This window comes from Pogoniulus pusillus, chromosome 10 (genome assembly GCF_015220805.1).
Source record: "Pogoniulus pusillus isolate bPogPus1 chromosome 10, bPogPus1.pri, whole genome shotgun sequence".
NCBI classification, from domain to species: Eukaryota; Metazoa; Chordata; class Aves; order Piciformes; family Lybiidae; genus Pogoniulus; species Pogoniulus pusillus.
In genome coordinates, this window is record NC_087273.1 from 33,178,953 (window position 1) to 33,199,209 (window position 20,257).

The 20,257-nt window shown below is 45.0% G+C and overlaps 1 protein-coding gene across 1 annotated transcript in view; it reads right to left on the reverse strand.

Annotated features, from left to right (window-relative positions):
- LAMA1 (laminin subunit alpha 1) overlaps positions 1-20,257 on the reverse strand; it is a 143,052-nt gene that overhangs the window by 36,668 nt on the left and 86,127 nt on the right. The window contains exons 33-44 of the mRNA XM_064150177.1: positions 18,105-18,247; positions 16,380-16,478; positions 15,297-15,408; positions 14,980-15,142; positions 11,266-11,476; positions 10,938-11,054; positions 10,685-10,848; positions 8,514-8,652; positions 4,934-5,027; positions 2,846-2,962; positions 865-1,047; positions 370-524 (exon numbers count right to left, since the gene is read on the reverse strand). Of these exons, the coding sequence (XP_064006247.1) occupies positions 370-524; positions 865-1,047; positions 2,846-2,962; positions 4,934-5,027; positions 8,514-8,652; positions 10,685-10,848; positions 10,938-11,054; positions 11,266-11,476; positions 14,980-15,142; positions 15,297-15,408; positions 16,380-16,478; positions 18,105-18,247 (1,697 nt within the window). The remainder of the gene's footprint in view (positions 1-369; positions 525-864; positions 1,048-2,845; positions 2,963-4,933; positions 5,028-8,513; positions 8,653-10,684; positions 10,849-10,937; positions 11,055-11,265; positions 11,477-14,979; positions 15,143-15,296; positions 15,409-16,379; positions 16,479-18,104; positions 18,248-20,257) is intronic.

Consider the following 20,257-nt stretch of genomic DNA (forward strand, 5'->3'; position numbering starts at 1 on the left):
GACCCAAGTGCAGGACCTGACACTTGGCCTTGTTGAACTTCATCCTGCTGGCCTCAGCCCATTGATCTAGCCTGTCCAGGTCCTTCTGTAGAGCTTCTCTACCTCAAGCAGATACCCATCTAGCTTGGTGCCACCTGCAAACTTACAGAGGGTGCCTCGATCCTCTCGTCCAGGCCATTGACAAAGACTTTAAATAGAAGTGGCCCCAATACTGAGCTGTGGGAAACACCACCTCTGACTGGCTACCCACTGGGTGTAACTCCTCTCATCAATACTCTTTAGGCCTGGCCATTCAGCCAGTTTTTCATCCATTACTTCTCTGCTAAAAGTGGCAATGAAACGTGCCAAGGCTGAGATGATGGAACTTACAGATGCTGCCTGCTTGCGAGCCTGGCTGATGAGCTCTTTAATTTCAGACAGGTTCCTGTTCAGGTTCTCCTCCAGCATTTTCAAAGGTTTCAGCCTATCCAACAGAAGACTTGCTTGTGCTTCGACTTCTTTAACTTGCTTCTCAGCTGTGATTGCTACCAAAACAGAAACGAGATGTTGAGACAGGGTAAAGGAGAAAGATAGTGCTCACTGCTGAAAGATTTATCCATGGCAGCCTGCTTCGGGTCATTACTTAGATTTTAAACACCAGTAAGGAAAAGGAATCCTTAAAAGCATCCCCCAGATGCTATTAAACCTCTAAAGCTCCTTCCAGAGGTCTTTAAAAAAGTTAGCACATTTTTACCCAGTTAGAAGAAACTTTCCCAGTCTCATACTTTGCATCTCAGAAACTCACATTTAGCGTCTATTAAAACAACGTTAAACTCTTTCTGCAAGCAGTGGCATTTCTAAAGAGCAATGGAGCAGCAAACTCACCAGCTTTTGATGAATCAGTTAGAAGATCACTAGTTCTCCTCAACGTGTCATTAACTCGGGACAATGTAGAGGAAGCATTCAGCAGCTTCTGCTTGAAATCCCCAAAGCGACTTAAAGCCACCCCAGCGCTGCTGTTTGAAGACACAGCCAGTCCTTGCATCTCAACCATGTGCTGCCTTGTAGCTGAAACAGTCCCAATTAAAACAATTAAACAATTAGAATACCCCAAACCAAATAACAAGTTACAGCTTTCATAAATATTTGAGAGTAACAAATGCAATGAAGTTACAAACACAGGCAAAACGCTGGAAACTTTCTCTGTTATGGTCCTCTCCCAGCAGAAAGTTGCATTTTTGTTTGCAAAAAGCTACAGCTTTGTTTGTATTCATTGTGATGGATTAGGAACTTCCCCCAGCTAACCCTAACCCCCTCCCTCCCCACTGAAATTTATTAGAATATCTCAGACAGCATGGAAGTAAGCTGGAGCTATATTTACAGCAAAGCTTACAAGCATAGAATCGTAGAATCAACCAACCAGGTTGGAAGAGACCTCCAAGATCATCCAGGCCAACCTAGCACCCAGCCCCAGCCAGTCAACTAGATCATGGCACTTAGTGCCTCAGCCAGTCTTTGCTTGGACACCTCCAGGGATGGTGCCTCCACCACCTCCCTGGGCAGCTCATTCCAATGCCAATCACTCTCTCCGCCAACAACTTCCTCCTAACATCCAGCCTAGACCTCCCACAGCACAACTTGAGACTGTGTCCCCTTGTTCTGTTGCTGGTTAGATACAAGTACTTAGAATTAGAACCAAAGCAGAAATAATGCAGAAATCCAAACTCCCTCCCAGACAAAACAACCTGCCCAGAAGAGCTCAAAGCTACCCTCTCTACCCTCTCTTTCTCCCTCTACTTTCCAAACAACACAAGCACCAAAGCTTAGGTTGTTATGTGTTAGCCAAAGTTAGAGGAGCGATATTAGAGCAGATCAAAAGAGAAACGAAACGAAGCAGCTTCCCAGAGCAGAGTGAGACAAACTGTTGACATTTTGGCTTTTTATCCTTCTCAGCAAAACAATGAATAATACAGACTTAATCACTGTTTTCTTTTTGCAACCAATTATCTAATTTATCTTAATTAAAATATTCTAATTAGCCTGAAACCAGCACTTTCATTAGTCTAGGAGGCCACCTGTGATCTTGCTTTGTGTGCTAGTTTGAGCCTAGCCAGCAATAGAACAAGGGGACACAGTCTCAAGTTGTGGAATGGGCTGCCTAGGGAGGTGGTGGACTTGCCATCCCTGGAGGTGTTGAAGAAAAGACTGGATGAGGCACTTAGTGCCATGATATACTTGACTGGCTAGGGCTGGGTGCTAGGTTGGACTGGATGATCTTAGAGGTCTCTTCCAACCTGGTTGATTCTATGATTCTATGCTGTAATTTTGAATAAGCTCCACATACTCAAACCAGAAAAAAATAAAATGAACCTTCAAATATATTATCATAAGAAGGCCACAGAGATGATGGAGAAAGTCTAGAGGAGAGCTGCAAAGATGATCCAAAGGCTGGAGCACCTCTACTATAAGGATAGGCTGAGGCACCTGGGCTTGTTCAATCTAGAGAAGACTCCAGGGGAGCATTATAGCTGCCTTCCATACCTGAAGGGATCCCACAGGAAAGCTGGAGTGAGGCTTTGCATTAGGGTGGTCTAGCAACAGGACAAGGGAGAATGGTTTGAAACTGAGGGAGAGTAGCTTTAGAGTGGACCTTAGGAGGAAGTTCTTCAGTGCGAGGGGGCTGAGACTATGGAACATGGCATCCAGAGAGGCTGTGGATGCCAAGGCTAGGCTGGATGAGGCTTTGAGCATCCAAGTCTAGCTAAGAGGTGACCCTGCCTATGGCAGGCAGGCTGGAATAGAAGACCTCTGAGGTCCCTTCCAACCTAAGTTATCCTAGGATTCTATGAACATAAATCCCACTCACCATTAGGCAGTGCTCTTAGTGTCAACAGGGAACCATTCAGCTGGGTGACAAGTTTGTGAGTACTTCCCTGCATCTTTTCTACCTTTTTGTTTAACCCTTTCAATCCAAAGAGCAGACCTGTTGGAAGAAACAACAGTGATTTCAAACAAACAAATACCATACAACCCACACAAACACTACAGAAGAGATCACTTAAAGGATCTTTTGTGCTTGGTTCTTTTTGAACATAAAGAGCATTTTACAAAGAAAGAATGCAAAGTAAACCAGGCTCCTCTAAGAACTTGTTCCATTCAAAGTGATGCTTTTTGGCCAATTCCATCAGCTTAAATTCATAGAAAGACAGTAAGGGAAAGGCTATAAATGAAAATGATTCTAGGATGGTGGACTCTTTATTATTTCATGCTGTTCCCCATGATAGTGGACTCATAATTCTTATGATGTTCCTTTTGTGATCTCTGACAGGAGTCAAGTGTTTTGCTTTTAACTTGTGACCTGTCTGTAGAATTCTCTCCTTAGAAATAAACACATGAGAACAGAAGGAAGAAAAGGAGGTGTGTGTTCTGGGGATATAAGCTACATGAAATACAAGCATATTTCTACAGCCATTGATCTTAAACCCAAAAATCTGCTACAACTGATCTCTGAAATAGTCACTCTCTGCCTAACTTTGTCCAGATTTTCCCTTAGGGCAAGCCCTGTTTCTACATCAAATCTCTGTTTGCAATGCTTTTGAGTGGTGCAGCTTTCAGTGCCTTGCTGATCTTTGTGGAATAATGAAAAACCAAAAGGATTTGGGAATTTGTAGAGGATCTCTGAGCCAAAAGGTACTTTCTACAGACAAAAAAGTTCAGTTAGTTACTATATTGCAGCCTTGTAGAAGAAGCAGATGAAAATCACTATAGTTTATCATCCTACACACATACTTGTGTAATCCCTGATTCGTTAGATGACACTGGATGAATGGATTTTGTCCAGAATTATGCTTCTTCTTCACCCACTACACAATCTCCAATGATTTAATTAATGAAATTAGGAAAAGCAGTCACTTAAAGCATTGCTTGCAGGTAACTGGTGTCTAGTGGCTCTGGCCAGCCTGCTCTAGGGTAGGGTGTCTCTGCCCATGGCAGGGGCGTTGGAACTACATGATCCTTGTGGTCCCTTCCAACCCTGACTGATTCTAGGATTCTAGTGAAGGCCAACTGCAGCCTCAAAAAAAGTAAACTCCAAAATGCAGTAATCTTAACTGTGTGAAAATATGTTCATAGTCATAAATAGTTGTCATGGGTTAGGCTAGAGCAGAAACAATTTTGGTCAGAGTTTGGACTCCTCAGCACAGTCTCTGCTCAGTCAGGACACCTTCTGAGGGCAGGTTTGCACAGCCAGTGGCTGTCTCTAGCAGTGAGAGTGCTGGTGGGGAGAGTTACTGCCAAGGGCTGGGCTGCAGGGTTAGACTTGCTCCTGGGCACATCAAAGCCACAGCCACATCTTCTGCCCCACCTTGGGCTGCAAGAAGTCAGAGATGGCACCTGCAGGGAGAAGGGGCAACCCTGAACTGACCAACAAGGAATTCCATTCTTTGGATGGCATCTTCGAGATCGAGCTGAGGGATCACCATGGTCAAGCTTCTTCTTTGAAGGCAGGTGTGCCAGGAGGACTCTGTCCCTTCTGCCTTTGCTTCCAATCCCTGTGTTCCTGAATCCAGTTCCAGAATCCAGCTCCTGAATCTGGTTTTGCTGCTGAGTCCAGTCTGGGACTCCCCCCGTGCCTGCCCCCAGTATCAGAGGTAACAATGGTGAGGTCACTGCCTCAGAAATTGGAAACCACATTGGTTTGCCTCTGTTTCATTGGATTGCTCTTCTTTCCATCCCAGCTGGTTTAGTTTCTTTCCCAGCCCATCAGTCTCTCTCCTTTCTTCCCTTTGGGAAGGGAGAAGGGTTCACGGAGAGCCTCTGGCATTTGCCTAGGTGCTGGCTTGACAATAGCCACATGCAATATTTTACCTCAGCTTATGCTAAGGAAGCAAGCAAACAAACAAAACACAACATAACCACTCCTTAAAAAGCCAGGAATACAGAAACACAAACTGACCATCACTTTTTTTCTGCAGGTTTTTAGCTTCACTCTGAAATTTGGAGGTAAGCAGCAAGGTTTCTTTTCCAAGAAGACTGAGAGACTCATCTGGCTGAAAAACAAAACCACAATTTGCCACATGGAAAGGACAGAAATTCATCTGAAAGCATTTAAATATCTGCAGAGAGTGACTGAATATTGTTATATTTACAGAATGTTCTATTAATTACTTTATGAGGCCTCAATTAAAAAATACAAGTTGCAAACATTTGTCCAAGAATATGACACTGCAGCTGACTAATAATTAAACCAAAAAGGGTAACTGTGGAATAAAATCTGTTTCAAATCCTACTTTGGACACTGTTGCCTTTTGGCACATCAGTAACTCTAGTTACAAGCCTACAGTCAAAATTCCCATCCCTGAGCACTTTAAAAGAACACTGGGATGCTGAGATCTCATTTTAATCTGTTTTCAGCTGGAAAACATGGAAAAGTATCTTGAAGGATTCATGCTCTTCTTTAATATGACAGAACTGTATAGTAGAGACACTGGCAGAGTTAGAAATTGGTGGGACTTGATCCCCTTAAAGGTCTTTTCCAACCATAGAGAATCTACAAAATAACAGATAAGGTCACCAATAATGTCAACTATTTTGGTCACTATCATGTACACCACAGAATCTACTTGGTTGGAAGAAACCTCAAAGTTCATCCAGTCCAACCCTCAAGCCAGCACTAAATCATGTCCCTAAGCACCAGGTCCACACACTACTTGAACAGCCCCAGGGATGGTGACTCCATCACTGCCATGGGTAGATCATTCTAATGTTTGAGAACCCTTTCTGTGAAGAAATATTTCCTAACATCCAATCTAAAGTCCCTTGGTGCAGCTTGAAACCATTTCCTCTACTCCTGTCACTTGACACCAAGGAGAAGAGGCTGGACCCCTCCTCACGCCAACCTCCCTACAGGTAGTTGAAGAGAGCAACGAGGTCTCCCCTCAGCCTCCTCTTCTCCAGACTGAACACCCCCAGCTCCCTCTGTGGCTCCCTGTAGGCCCTTCACAAGCCTTGTTGCCCTCCTCTGGACAGGACTCAGCACCTCAATACTGTTTCTGTAGTGAGGGGCCCAGAACTGACCCCAACACTCAAGGTGTGGCCTCACCAGTTGTGAGAGGAAGGATTGCTTCCCTGTTCCTGCTGGCTATCACAGTTCTAACACAAGCCAGGATGCCAACCAGGCCCACTGCTGACTCATGGTCAGTCAACCATCAACCAATGCTCCCAAGTCCCCTTCCAAGTTGCAGCTTTCCAACCACATATCCCCAGGTCTGTAGCTTACCAGGGGGTCGTTGTGACCCAGCAAGACCTGGCACTTGGTCTTGTTGAACTTCATACAATTAGCCGTGGCCCATCAGGACAACCCATCCAGATCCTGTGCTAAAGCTTCTCTAACACAGGTCAACACAGCCACTGAGCTTGGTGTGAAATGCAGATCTCTTGAGGGTGCATTCAATGCCCTCATCCAGATGGTTAATAAAGACACTAAAGAGGACAGGCCACGGGACTGAACCCTGGGGGACACCACTGGTAACTGGGTGCCAGTCACATTTAACTCCATTCGCCACCACTCTTTGGGCCCTGCCATCCAGGCAGTTTTTTATCCAGTGAGGTGCACTTATCCAAGCCTTGTGCCAGGAGTTTCTGAAGGAGAATTTCAGAAATTTCTGAATTATCCACCAGGACCTGAGGGTCCTGATGGATACCAAGTTAACCATGGCACAAAAATGTGCCCTTGTGGCCAAGAAGGCCAATGGGATCCTGGGGTGTATTAGGAGGAGTGTGTCCAGCAGATCAAGGGAGGTTCTCCTCCCACTCTACTCTGCCCTGCTGAGACCTCATCTCGAATATTGTGTTCAGTTTTGGGCTCCCCAGTTGAAGAGGGACAGGGATCGGCTGGAAAGGGTCCAGCAGAGGGCTACCAGGATGATTAGGGGACTGGAGGGCATGGCTTATGAGGAAAGACTGAGTGACCTGGGGGTGTTTAGTCTGTAGAAAAGAAGAGGTTTGATAAATGTTTATAAGGATCTGAAGGCTGGCCAGGAGTGGGACGACAGGCTCTGCTCACTTGCTCCCTGGGATGGGACAAGGAGAAATGGGTGCAAGATGCAGCAAGAGATTCCACCTCAACACAAAGGGTCTGTAAGGATCACAGAGCACTGGAACAAGCTCCCCAAAGACGTTGTGGGGTCTCCTTCTCTGGAGACTTTCAAGGCCTGTCTGGATGTGTTCCTCTGTGACCTGTGTCAGACAGTATTGTCCTGCTGTGGAAGAGGGGTTGGACTCACTGATCTCCTCGGGTCCCTTCCAACCCCTAACATCCTGTGAGCCTGTGATTGTTCTGTGGGACAAACTGTGAGAGATATGTTTCCCCATGCATCATGTGGAAGACACTTGTGGAATATGGCCCATTCCACTCTTGGCTTTACAATCAGCAAAATCAAAGAGATAGAAGAAGGGAAATAGAAGAATATGAAAGCAATAACCCTAAACTGGTAACTGGCCAGGTCATCTTAATCTACCATTGCAAAATCAATGTAATAACCCTACAAAGCAAAAGGGTGGCAGATGGAACACAAACTGGTCAGGAAATGTCCTTGACTAAGTAATAGAGCTGTATCTGGGAATCGGTAGGTAGAAAGGGAGGAGGGATAGGTCAGATAAGGAGATGACTGAATAGGAGATGGCTCTTCAGCCTGGAGAAGACCAGACTTAGAGGGGATCTTATCAACACACCAACATCTAAAAGGCAGGGGGCAAGAGGGTGAGGCCAGTGCCTTTTCACTGGTGCCCAGCAACAGAACAAGGGACAAAGGGCACAAACTGGAACACAGGAAGGTCTACTTCAACATGAAGGAAAACTTTTTTTCTGTGAGGTTGAGAGAGGCCTGGAGCATCTGCCCAGAGAGGTTGGAGTCTCCTTCTCTAGAGACATTCCAAACCCACCCAGACATTGTGGATCCTGGACAACCTTCTGTGGGTGACCCTGCTTTATCAGGGGGGTTGGACTAGATGACCTCTGGAGATCCCTTCCAACCCTCACTCTGCTGGGATTTTGTGAGTAACTCCAAAGATGGAGTGGGAGGTTTGGAAACTTAAGTTCTAGAGGAACAAACATCAGATGACTGATAAAAGACTTATGGAATGAATTCCAGTCCAGTCAATCATATATCATACATTAAAAACAGAAACAACAAAGAAATGGCACAATGGTACCATGGCACAGAAGAAAGCAAGGTAAAGGGAACATGGGACCTGGTATCACTACTGCTTTGGGAGTAGACATTCAGGACATAGTAGATGCTAGTTGGTAGAACAGGCTGATGCTCATGTCAAGAAGACTCAAAGTTCACAGAACGGTTTAGGTTGGAAAAGCCCTCACAGATCATCCAGTTCCAACCCCTCGCCATAGGTAGGGACACCTCTCACTGGAACAGGTCACTCAAGGCTTCATCCAGCAAGCACAAAACAAATTAGAACAAATATTCCACAATGAGAAAGGGAGAGCTGTGCATTAAAATACTGATGCTGTTACTCACTATATCCAAGGGGCCATTGACAACCCTGGATGCATCATCTGCCAAACTCTCTGTCTTTTCAATCACACTTCTGACACTGGAGTGGGCGTAGAGAGCAGCAGTTGTGTTCAGAGTCAGGTTTCGTACTTGAGCCAGGCCACTAGAAAAGAGAATGAACAAACAAATCTGTTTTCATGAGAATATTTTTAGCAGAGAGTTCCAAGTCTTCAGTTAGATCTTTTTTCAACATCCATAAGTGATGTCCTCTGAGAAAATGTTAAGGGGTTTTATGTTCATTATTTTGAGCTACAAAACAAATCAGTTCAAAGGTTTATATTGATTTTTTCCCCTCTTTACTTCCTTTTAATCTATTTTCCCCTCTATTTCATTCCTTGCTTTTATATTTAGTTCTGGTTCAGCTACAATTTTTTTTCCATCTTGTCCCTTTATGGCCAGTTCTTCAATTTATTGACTTGAACAAAACACATCACAGAATCAGAAGAGGAACAGGCTCCTTGACGGAGCTCAAAACTAAAGAAATACAGGATAGAGGAAATGATAAGCATCCAAAAGCCATTTTGCATTGCATTTTCCTTTCTTACATTTATCTAGCTGCAGTGAAGAGTTCCTCTGTTACTCAGAGCAAGACTCAAGAGTAGACATAAACCTTCCAATCTGATATGATTTAACTTTTAACACACGTCTGCTGACTTACAAAGACAAAGCAGCAAGAATCTTAGAAGGATTCCTGGAATGCAAAATTAACTTCCAACTGAAGTGGAATATCTCTGAATTCTTGTCTTTAAAGCACTCTTTAAATCCATTGACAGGCTGAGGCAGCTGGGATTCTTCAGCCTGGAGAAGAGAAGGCTCCAGGAACACCTAATAATGACCTTCCAGTACCTGAAGGGGGCCCACAAGAAGGATGGAGAGGAACTGTTTACAAAGGCCTGTAGTGACAGGGACAAATGGCAATGGCTTCAAATTAGAGAAGAGCAGATTTTGATTGGATGTCAGGAACAAGCTCTTTACCATGAGGGTAGTGGAACACTGGAACAGGTTGCCCAGGGAAGTGGTTGAGGCCCCATCCCTGGAGATATCCAAGGTGAGGCTCAACAGGGCTCTGGGGAACCTCATGTAGCTGATGTCCCTGCTTACTACAGAGGAGATTGGATTAAATGACCTTTGGAGGTCCCTTCCAACCCAGACCATTTTATGATTCTACAGTTTCAAGTGGAATATCTGGAAAAATACCACGAAGGTTTCATGCTCTGTCTTATGAAGGAATTGATGGGAATGACTTCCCAGCTTTCAAATTCTAAGTGGGAAGTTGAGTGCAGCCAAGATTGGAACCCACTCCTTTCTGCAAGGTGTACTGAAAGCAGCAACAACGGAGGCACAGCAGAGACACCTTCTGGGTGAGCCTCAGAGGGACGCTGTCAAAGAAGCAGTCCCGTTCAAGGCATACCGTGACATATTAACTAGGTAATCACTGCCTGCTGTGTCAATCAACCACAGGAAACATCAATCACCTCCTCCACATCAGTGAATAGAGGAACACCATGTTAAAAGCAAAAAGCACTTTGAATAAGGAATAAAAATGGACCACTGAATGGTTTCAATTGGAAGGAGCCTTTAAAGATCATCTAGGCCAACACCCCTGTCATGAGTATGACACTTCCCCTACTAGATAAGGTTGCTCAAAGCCCCACTCAACCTGCCTTTGAACAACTGCAGGGCTGGAGACTCCACAACTTCTTTGGACAACCTGTTTCAGGGCATCTCCATATTCTTCCAATGGGGAGAATATCCACTAATGTCCACCAGTTTCTTCCTAGCCCTCATCCTGTCACTCTGTGTCTTTGTAACGAGTCCCTCTGCAGCTTTCCCGTATCTCACTTTAAAAACTGGAAGGCTGCTCTAAGGTCTCCCCAGTGCCTTTTCTTCTTCAGACTGAACAACCCCAACTCTCTCAGCCTGTCTTCATACAAGGGGTGCTTCAGCCCTTCGACCATCTCCATAACCTCCTCTGGACCTGCTCTAACAGTTCCATGTCCTCATTTTGGAGATTTCAGAGCAGGATACAGTACCCCAGGTGGGGTCTCAGCCAGTATGGAGGGGCAGAATGACCTCCCTCAACCTGCTGGCTGCTATAAAATCTCTCCCAGTTTCATATTTCTTGAGTTTATCACCTCTCCAGTGCATCTGCAAGTCTTTGGACCTGGGCAGCATGCTCCTCAGCTCTGTACACCAGGTCAAGCACTCCTCTCACGGACATCTGCATCACCAGCTCATCCACGTGGTGTCGCAGCTTGGTGCTCCATAGGACAAACTCATCCTGGTGGGCCTCCAGGTTCTGCACAATAAAAAGGTTTCTTCTTACTTTCTTTCCAAGGCAAAACACACCTGACATCATTAAAGAGGATGTTAAAACCAAGAACTTACAGATGTCGAGTTCTTTACATCTTGGGCAAGAGCAGCAGCAGCATTCACCAGCACCTTCCCATCTTTGATGAGTGCAGTTGAGACTTCTTCACCTTCCTTTACAGTCAGTTTTTTGTCCTGCAGCATAAACCAAGTCTGTAAAGTCAGCTAGTGCAAATGAGTTCATAGCACAAGAACTTCCTTCTGTTTCTAAACAGGAGTCTGGTTTGCTTTGAGTTTAATTGCAAATACTCACATGTTTAAAGATGTAGTATTTTAGTAAAGTCTAAAAAGCTGCTTTTAAACACCTCACATTTTCTATGCAGCACTACTGATTGTCCAGACTCACATTTAACTCAGCCAGGTTGCTGGAGATAAGAGGGAACAAACGACTGGTCTCATTGATGTTAGTGAGAGCCTCATTCACCAGCTCCTGGGCATCTTGCAGCCTGCTGTTGTGTTTTGCTAAGAGCTGCTTTGTGTCCCTCTTTAGCTCACCAAGCTCCTGCTGGGGTTTAAGATAGTCCTTCTGAATCTGGATCAGCAAATTTTCTGCAGCTCTGGCAAAGAGAGGAATCAGAAAATGAATGAGCACAGAAGAAGAAGAAATGGGGCTGCATTAAATTCATGTACATGCATCATCATGTAAAGGTCTGCAATGCCTCTCTAAAAACATATGTATAGCTGGATGCTCATCTTACCACACCAGAAGATGACTGCCTGAGGGAGAGAGCAGTGATACAGGTCACAAAACTTTGTATGTGGTGACTAGAGGAGAAAGGGGTTAGCATCACAGAATCCCAATGTGCTGGTGGTTGGAAGGGACTTCTGGAGATCAACTAGTCAAACTCTCCTACTAACGTAGGGTCACCCACAGCACGTTGCACAGGAACACAATGTCCAGGTGGGTTTGCAATCTCTACAGAGAATGAGATTTCAGAGATTCTCTGGGCAGCCTGCTCCAGGGCTCCAGCAAAAAGCTCCTCACACCAAAAAAAGTTTCTAATTACGTTCAGATGGAACCTCCTGCGTGTTTTAGTTTGTGTCTGTTGTCCCCTGTCCTGTCCATGGGCACCACTGAAAACAGTCTGGCCTCATCCTCTTGGCCTGCATCCTTTAGCTCTTGATGAGCATTGATAAGATCCCCTCTCAGGCTGCTCTTTTCCAGCTAAACAGTCCCAGAACTCTCAGCTTTTCACCCTCAGAGATTTTTTTTTAGTAGTCCTCTCAGCATCTTTGTACCATCTGCTGGAGTGTCCCCAGTAGTTCCTTGTCTGTCTTGAACTGGGGAACCCAGAACTGGAGCAGGACTCCAGATGCAGCCTCACTAGGGCAGAATAGAGGTAGGTGAAGAACCTCCCTCAGCTTGCTGGCCACACTCTTATTAATGCACCCCAGGAGACCATTTGCCTTCTTGAATATGGGGAAAAGCTTCCTTCCTGTGAGGGTGCTGGAGCCCTGGAGCAGGCTGCCCAGAGAGAATCATAGAATCAACCAGGTTGGAAGAGACCTCCTAGATCATCCAGTCCAACCTAGCACCCAGCCCTACCCAGTCAACCAGACCATGGCACTAAGTGCCTCATCCAGGCTTTGCTTCAACACCTCCAGGGACGGTGACTCCACCACCTCCCTGGGCAGCCCATTTCAATGCCAATCACTCTCTCTGCCAACAACTTCCTCCTAACATCCAGCCTAGACCTCCCCTGGCACAACTTGAGACTGTGTCCCCTTGTTCTGTTGTTGCTTGCCTGGCAGAAGAGACCAACCCCCACCTGGTTACAGCCTCCCTTCAGGTAGTTGTAGACAGCAATGAGGTCCCCCCTGAGCCTCCTCTTCTCCAGGATAAACAAACCCCTGCTCCCTCAGCCTCTCCTCATAGAGGTTGTGGAGTCTCCTCTGGATTGATTCACTTGGACATTGCAATCCTTTGCAACCTGCTGTGGGTGACCTTGTTTCAGCAGGGGGATTGGACTAGATGATGTCCAGAGGTCCCTTCCAACCCCCACCAGTCTGCATGTGAATGTTGCTTAACCTTATGTCATCTCCAGCTCGATCCACTGTGAGCCATCTGGTAACTCCTGCTCCCTGCAAAATGGACTGGCAAGCTGCTTCTTTTCATCAGCTTTGAATTTCCAGCTGCACTGCATGATAATTTCTGCAGAGCAAACACTCTTCTATCATTAACTGTCTTCTTCCATCTGTCAAAGGACACTTATCAGAGAAGTTCCAGAAATTTCAGCAGAGCCTCTAATTGAGAAAGTTAATTTACAAATGCCTTGTGTCACGGCTCAGAAACTGATGTTGGAAGTCAGAACACTCTGTTACTATGCAACAGTTATGTTTGGAGACATCTTTCAAGTGCTACAAAAAAAGCTATTTGTAGTTCCTAATAAATACAGATCCAAATGATACATTTCTAGCCCATTTTCATATCAATTTAGCTTCTCTATGATTTAATCTGCAGCACAAGGACAAGCAGAGGAGTCTGTTGAACAAAATCAGACATGCTAACAACATAAACATTCCACCCTGCCTAAGCACTTAGAGAAAAGTCTGATTCCCAGAATTATTCCACTTTGCTCTAAATCTTTTTCCCTTGAAGCCAATGTTAATGTTCTCACAGCTTCTGGGCAAGCCTTAGTATTTCTGAAGCTGCAACAAAAATGTGCAGACTGTTGGAACAGTCAATAATTTATCCTGCCAGTTATGGCAATAAGCACTAATGATGAGTGCAAGTGGTAGTTTTTCATAGCCTTGAACTGGGGACAAATCAAAGCAACAGAATGAACTCTTCAAACAGCAGTTCAGAATGCTGAAAGAAATGCTTTGTATTCATAGGATCACAGAACCATAGAATTGTTTTGGGTGGAAGACACCTTTAAGATGGTTGAGTCCAACCATTAACCCAGCACTGCTAGGTCATCACTAAGTCATGCCCCTCGGTATCACATCTACATGGCTTTTCAATCTTGCAAAGCATGGGGGCTCCACCATCGCCCTAGGAAGCCTGTTCCATGGCTTCACAACACTTTTGGGGAAGAAAATGATCCTCACATCCAAGCTGAACCTCCCCTGGCACAACTCAAGACCATTTCCTCTTGTCCTATTGCTTGTCACATGAGAGAAGAGACCAACATGCGCTTCAGTACAACTTCCTTTCAGGCAGTGAGAAGATCTCCCCTCAGCCACCTTTTCTCCAGGCTGAACAAGCACAGTTCCCTCACCCACTCCTCCCTAGATCAATTCTCCAGACCTTTCACCAGCTTCATTGCACTTCTCCAGACACACTCCAGTGCCCCAATGACCTTCTTGCAGCGAGTGGCCTAAAACTGAACCTGGTATTCAAGGTGCAGCCTCGGCAGTGCCGAGCACAGAGGGAGGATCACTGTGGTTTGCAAATCTATGTGATCCTTACTCAAATGACAATGAATCCCCAGATCTCTCTCCAAAAGCAGCATTGCACAGTAAAGAGATGCCAAATCAGGTTTTCCAGTAGAAGATGACACTTACTTTAGGACACTGGTAGGTAGCACCGTGGGGATGCTGAACACTTACTTTAGGACACTGGTAGGGAGCACCGTGGGGATGCTGAACACTTACTTTAGGACACTGGTGGCACCGTGGGGATGCTGAACACTTACTTTAGGACACTGGTAGCACCGTGGGGATGCTGAACACTTACTTTAGGACACTGGTAGGGAGCACTGTGGGGATGCTGAACACTTACTTTAGGACACTGGTAGGGAGCACTGTGGGGATGCTGAACACTTACTTTAGGACACTGGTAGCACCGTGGGGATGCTGAACACTTACTTTAGGACACTGGTAGCACCGTGGGGATGCTGAACACTTACTTTAGGACACTGGTAGCACCGTGGGGATGCTGAACACTTACTTTAGGACACTGGTAGGGAGCACTGTGGGGATGCTGAACACTTACTTTAGGACACTAGTAGCACTGTGGGGACACTGAACACTTACTTTAGGACACTGGTAGCACTGTGGGGATGCTGAACACTTACTTTAGGACACTAGTAGCACTGTGGGGATGCTGAACACTTACTTTAGGACACTGGTAGCGTTGTGGTGATGCTGAACAAAATCTTTCCTGCGCAATGCGTTGACAAAGGCAGAAATATCATCCTGCAGGCTCTGAGATGTAGCATTTGACAGGGGAAGGTCTAGGCCCAGTGTTTCATTGAGTGACATGGCAACTTCAGCAAGCACTATGTAAGAGAACAAACAATTTAGTCATACCATTAAGCAAAGGAATGCATTGAACCCTTTGCACAAACTGCAGTACCTCCCATGTTAAGAGCTGATAAGGAAATAACTTTCTAAGTGCTGCAAGAAAGTGGAAGTATCTTCAAAGTAGGATACCTTTGATGGTTGTATGTATGGTGCTGATAAAGCCAGTCAGTTCCTGAGTTTTATTCCTGGTTTCTTGGGTCATTGTGTCAAGCTGCCAAGCTTTTTTCAAAAATCTAGAGGACTAGAATAAAAGCAGAGATCATTTTTGACAGCTCTCCTAAAGCACTGGTTAATTCATGACATTTAACCCCCACACCCTCCAAATATTGGTGCCTCTCATAAAGTATTCTCAATGGGGTCTTTTTCGTAGACTAAGTCTCAGCTGACTCAGAAATCATAGAGTCATAGAAGCAACCAGGTTGGAAGAGACCTCCAAGATCAGCCAGGCCAACCTAGCACCCAGCCCCAGACAATCAACCAGACCATGGCACTAAGTGCCTCAGCCAGGCTTTTCTCGAACACCTCCAGGGATGGTGACTCCACCACCTCCCTGGGCAGCCCATTCCAATGCCAATCACTCTCTCTGCCAACAACTTCCTCCTAACATCCAGCCTAGACCTCCCCAGCACAACTTGAGAATGTGTCCCCTTGTTCTATTGCTGCTCTCTCTGCCAACAACTTCCTCCTAACATCCAGCCTAGACCTCCCCTGGCACAACTTGAGACTGTGTCCCCTTGTTCTATTGCTGGTTGCCTGGCAGAAGAGACCAACCCCACCTGGCTGCAGCCATCAAACCTTCAGTCCTACATCAAAAAAAATCACTCCAAGGGTTGGGACTCCACCACTTTCCTAGGTAGGCTGTTCCCGGGCTTGACAACACTTTTGGGGAAGAAATTATTCATAATGTTCAACTTAAACCTCCCCTGGTGCAGCTTGAGGCCACTTCCTCCTGTTCTACTGCATATTACTTATGAGAACAGGTTGAGCTCAACCTGGCTGCAAACTCTTCCTTGAGAAATCTCCTGTAGAATACCATAAAGCACTGCAGTTAACAGAAGGATCCCACAGACACTAACTCCCCTCCTCAGAAAGGCTACAGGATGGACTGAATTAGTTCACTGAACTCTACAGATATAAGAGAATTTCCAAACAGCTCTCAGGCAGTTATGCATCATGCTAGGAAAGGCTGAGAATAAAGAAGCCAACACTCACTTCTTCAAGCAGCTGATCAATTCCTCCTGATAAACTCTGAAGACTTTCTTTTGCTGTAGCTAATGAGTAAGTTGGATCTTCTTTAGGAACTAGAGACCCCTACAAGGAAGAAGAAGAAACAAAACAACATACTGTAGTTTAAAGGCTTTGTTGTGTGTCCACAAATGTTCTGAGAAGAAAGAAACTATGCACATTTGGTTTATTTTATATGCTTTTAAATGACTTGCAGAGCACATGAGAGAATATAAGTTTGAATAACAAAGATTCAGCCATGCTGTACTTTCAATCAAGTAAAAGGAAGCAAAATTTCTGCTTTCCTGATTCTCAATTTCTCCACAGTCTGAGTGGCACAAATCAAAGAATCCCAGTGGGGGTTGCAAAGGACCTCTGGAGATCATCTAGTCTAATTAGCTTGATAAAGCAGGGTCATCTAGAGTAGGTTGCCCAGGATTGAAATATTCAGGTGTGTTTGCAATCTCTCTAGAGAAGGAGATTCCACAACTTCTCTGGGCAGCCTGATCCAGGCCTCCATTATCTTCAAAGACATTAGATTTTTCCTTACATTCAAATGGAACCTCCTGGGTTCCAGTTTGTGCTTGTTGCCCCTCGTCCTATCAGTGAGCATCATTGGAAAGAGTCTGGCCCCATCCTCTTGACCTTCACCCTTTAGCTCTTGCTGAGCATTGAGGAAATTCCCTCTTGGTCTGCTCTTCTCCAGGCTAAACAGCTCCAGGTTTCTCAGCCTTTGAGAGGTTCCAAGCCCCTATCAAACTAAATGCTTCCATCCTGTTACACACCTGCTGCTCTTCTAGAAGAGCTGCATCCAGGGAATATCTGTGAGGATGACCCTGGAGAGCTGTATGTTTCCATGTTAAAACCCAGTGCACAGCACTCAGGAGTTCAGAATTTGGCCTCTCCAGACACAGTGAGGCAACACAGGAAGCCCTGCAGATCTTCTCACCAATAAGAGAAGATACCAGGCTGTATTTGGCTTCAAGGTTACCTCAGAACTGCTCTGTATGGCACTAAACAAGCCATTGCAGACACATGTACTTTCATACAGTCAAGGCATGCACTTGACTTTCCTCTACAGATGCAAAGAAGGTTTACAGCATTTCTGTAGAGGACAGCAAGCTTGGGAAAGGTTATTTTTACATTTTAGATGTTCCAGAGCCAACACATTAATAAATACAATTTCCTCCCACCCACAGTTTTAAAGGAGTAACACACAGAAGATCATCCAGCAGCATTGTGTCAAATGGGAATTTCCAAGTCGTTTTCTTCAGCATGAGCAAAGAACAAGTGAAAGAGAAGCAAAAGTCAAAGCTCTTGAGCCTCTTGGGATAAAGAGCAGAAAGGCTTCCCAGTTCAAAAACCCAGAATAGGATGGCAAATGCCAAGCACAAGGTTTTCCAGTTCAAAAACCCAGAATAGGATGGCAAATGCCAAGCACAAGGTTTTCCAGTTCAAAAACCCAGGATTGGACACCAAATACATCTAAGTATGTAAAGCAGAAGACTTTTTAGCTAGGAAACTCAGAACTACTGAAGTGCTCAGACCTTCTAGAACCATAAAATGTGGTTTGTCATGCTTTAAGTGGGAGAAAAGCTGGAAGGAAAGCTTGCCATAAGCAGCCTGAATGTGTCCTCAGGACAAAAAAAGCCAGATGGACTGTTTCAGTGTTGGACACTTTCAGTATTTTTGGTATTTGTGAGTTTCTTTCACCTTCAGATGTTTGGTTGCATTCTCCAGCTCCAACAATATTCCATAGGGTGCACGGACAACACCAGTGAGGTTCACTGAAAGAATGGCCTTGTTGAGGTTATCCAGACTGGTTAAAAGGACTCCTGTGCAGTTGTCATCACAAGCTAAAGAAACCATTTGAAGAAGAAGAAGAAACACTGGCATTAAAAGAAGCCACCCAATCCTGACATTTATTTTGATTCACACAGCAGTGTGAGTTCAGAGTGATTCTGAGTATCCACTTTTGTAGGATTGCCCTCCCCTTCCTACCTCAAAAGTGGACCTATTCCAAGCATTCTCTTTACAACAGAACATATCCAAGCCCTATTGACTGACCTATTCCAAGCATTCTCTTTACAACAGAACATATCCAAGCCCTACTAACCTATTCCAAGCATTCCCTTTCCAACAGAACATATCCAGGCCCTATTGACTGACCTATTCCAAGCATTCTCTTTACAATAGAACATATCCAAGCCCCATTGACTGACCTATTCCAAGCATTCTCTTTACAACAGAACATATCCAAGCCCTATTGACTGACCTATTCCAAGCATTCTCTTTACAATAGAACATATCCAAGCCCCATTGACTGACCTATTCCAAGCATTCTCTTTACAACAGAACATATCCAAGCCCCATTGACTGACCTATTCCAAGCATTCTCTTTACAACAGAACATATCCAAGCCCTATTGACTGACCTATTCCAAGCATTCTCTTTACAATAGAACATATCCAAGCCCTATTGACTGACCTATTCCAAGCATTCTCGTTACAACAGAACATATCCAGGTCCTATTGACTGACCTATTCCAAGCATTCTCTTTACAATAGAACATATCCAAGCCCTATTGACTGACCTATTCCAAGCATTCTCTTTACAATAGAACATATCCAAGCCCTATTGACTGACCTATTCCAAGCATTCTCGTTACAACAGAACATATCCAGGTCCTATTGACTGACCTATTCCAAGCATTCTCTTTACAATAGAACATATCCAAGCCCTATTGACTGACCTATTCCAAGCATTCTCTTTACAACAGAACATATCCAAGTCCTATTGACCCTGCTGGCTATTTTCCTGCTTGCTGTTGATAAGTTGGTTGAGCCTATTTAGCCATATCATCAGAAATCAGTGTGATGCCACTGTCACTCACTCAAAAATGTTGGGAAGAAAGGAAATTCAAGCAGTCTAATTCCCTTTATTCTCTGAGATTTTTGTTTGTTTTTTTTTCACTTAGAGCAAACTTATAGAATCGTTTTGGTGGGAAGAGACCTTTAAGATCATCAAATCCAACCCTTATCCCAGTACTAAGAGGTCAACACTAAATGTCTCTCTGTACCACATCTACAACCTGTAGGCTGCCCAAGTTGTAAATCCTAATTCATTGTGAAATATTTCCCTACTTCCTATGCCCTTCTGTTATCTATCTCTATCCCATAAGTAATTACATGACTAATAAGAATCATGGAATGGTCTAAGTTGGAAGGACCTCAAAGCTCAACCAGTTCAAATCCCCTGCCATAAGCAGGGACACCTCCCACTAGAACAAGTCACTCAAGGTATCATCCAACCTGGCCTTGAACACCTCCAGGGAGGGAGCAGCCACAACCTCCCTGGGCAACCTGTGCCAGTGTCTCACCATCCTCACTTTAAGGAACTTCTTCCTAACATCTAGTTTAAATCTCCCCTCTGCCAGTTTAAACCCATTATTCCTCATCCTATCATTACAAGACCTTGTAAATAGTCCCTCCCCAGCCTTCCTGTAGGCCCTCTTCAGACACTGGAAGACCACTCCAAGGTCTCCTCGAAGCCTTCTCTTCATCAGGCTACAGAGCCCCAACTCTTGTAGCCTGTCCTCAATGGAATGTAAGGAATTACATGACTACTTCAGTTTCACCTCAACATGAGCAGAATCTTCTTTACTGTGAGGGTGACAGGGCACTGGAGCAGACTGCCCAGGGAGGTTGTGGAGTCTCCTTCTCTGAAGACTTTCCAAACCTGTCTGGATGCATTCTTGTGCAAACTACCCTGGGGGACCCTGCCTGGCAGGGAGGTTGGACTCCATCTCTGGAGGTCCCTTCCAACCTCTAAAGTTCTGTAATTATTGGTGGAATATGACCAATTAC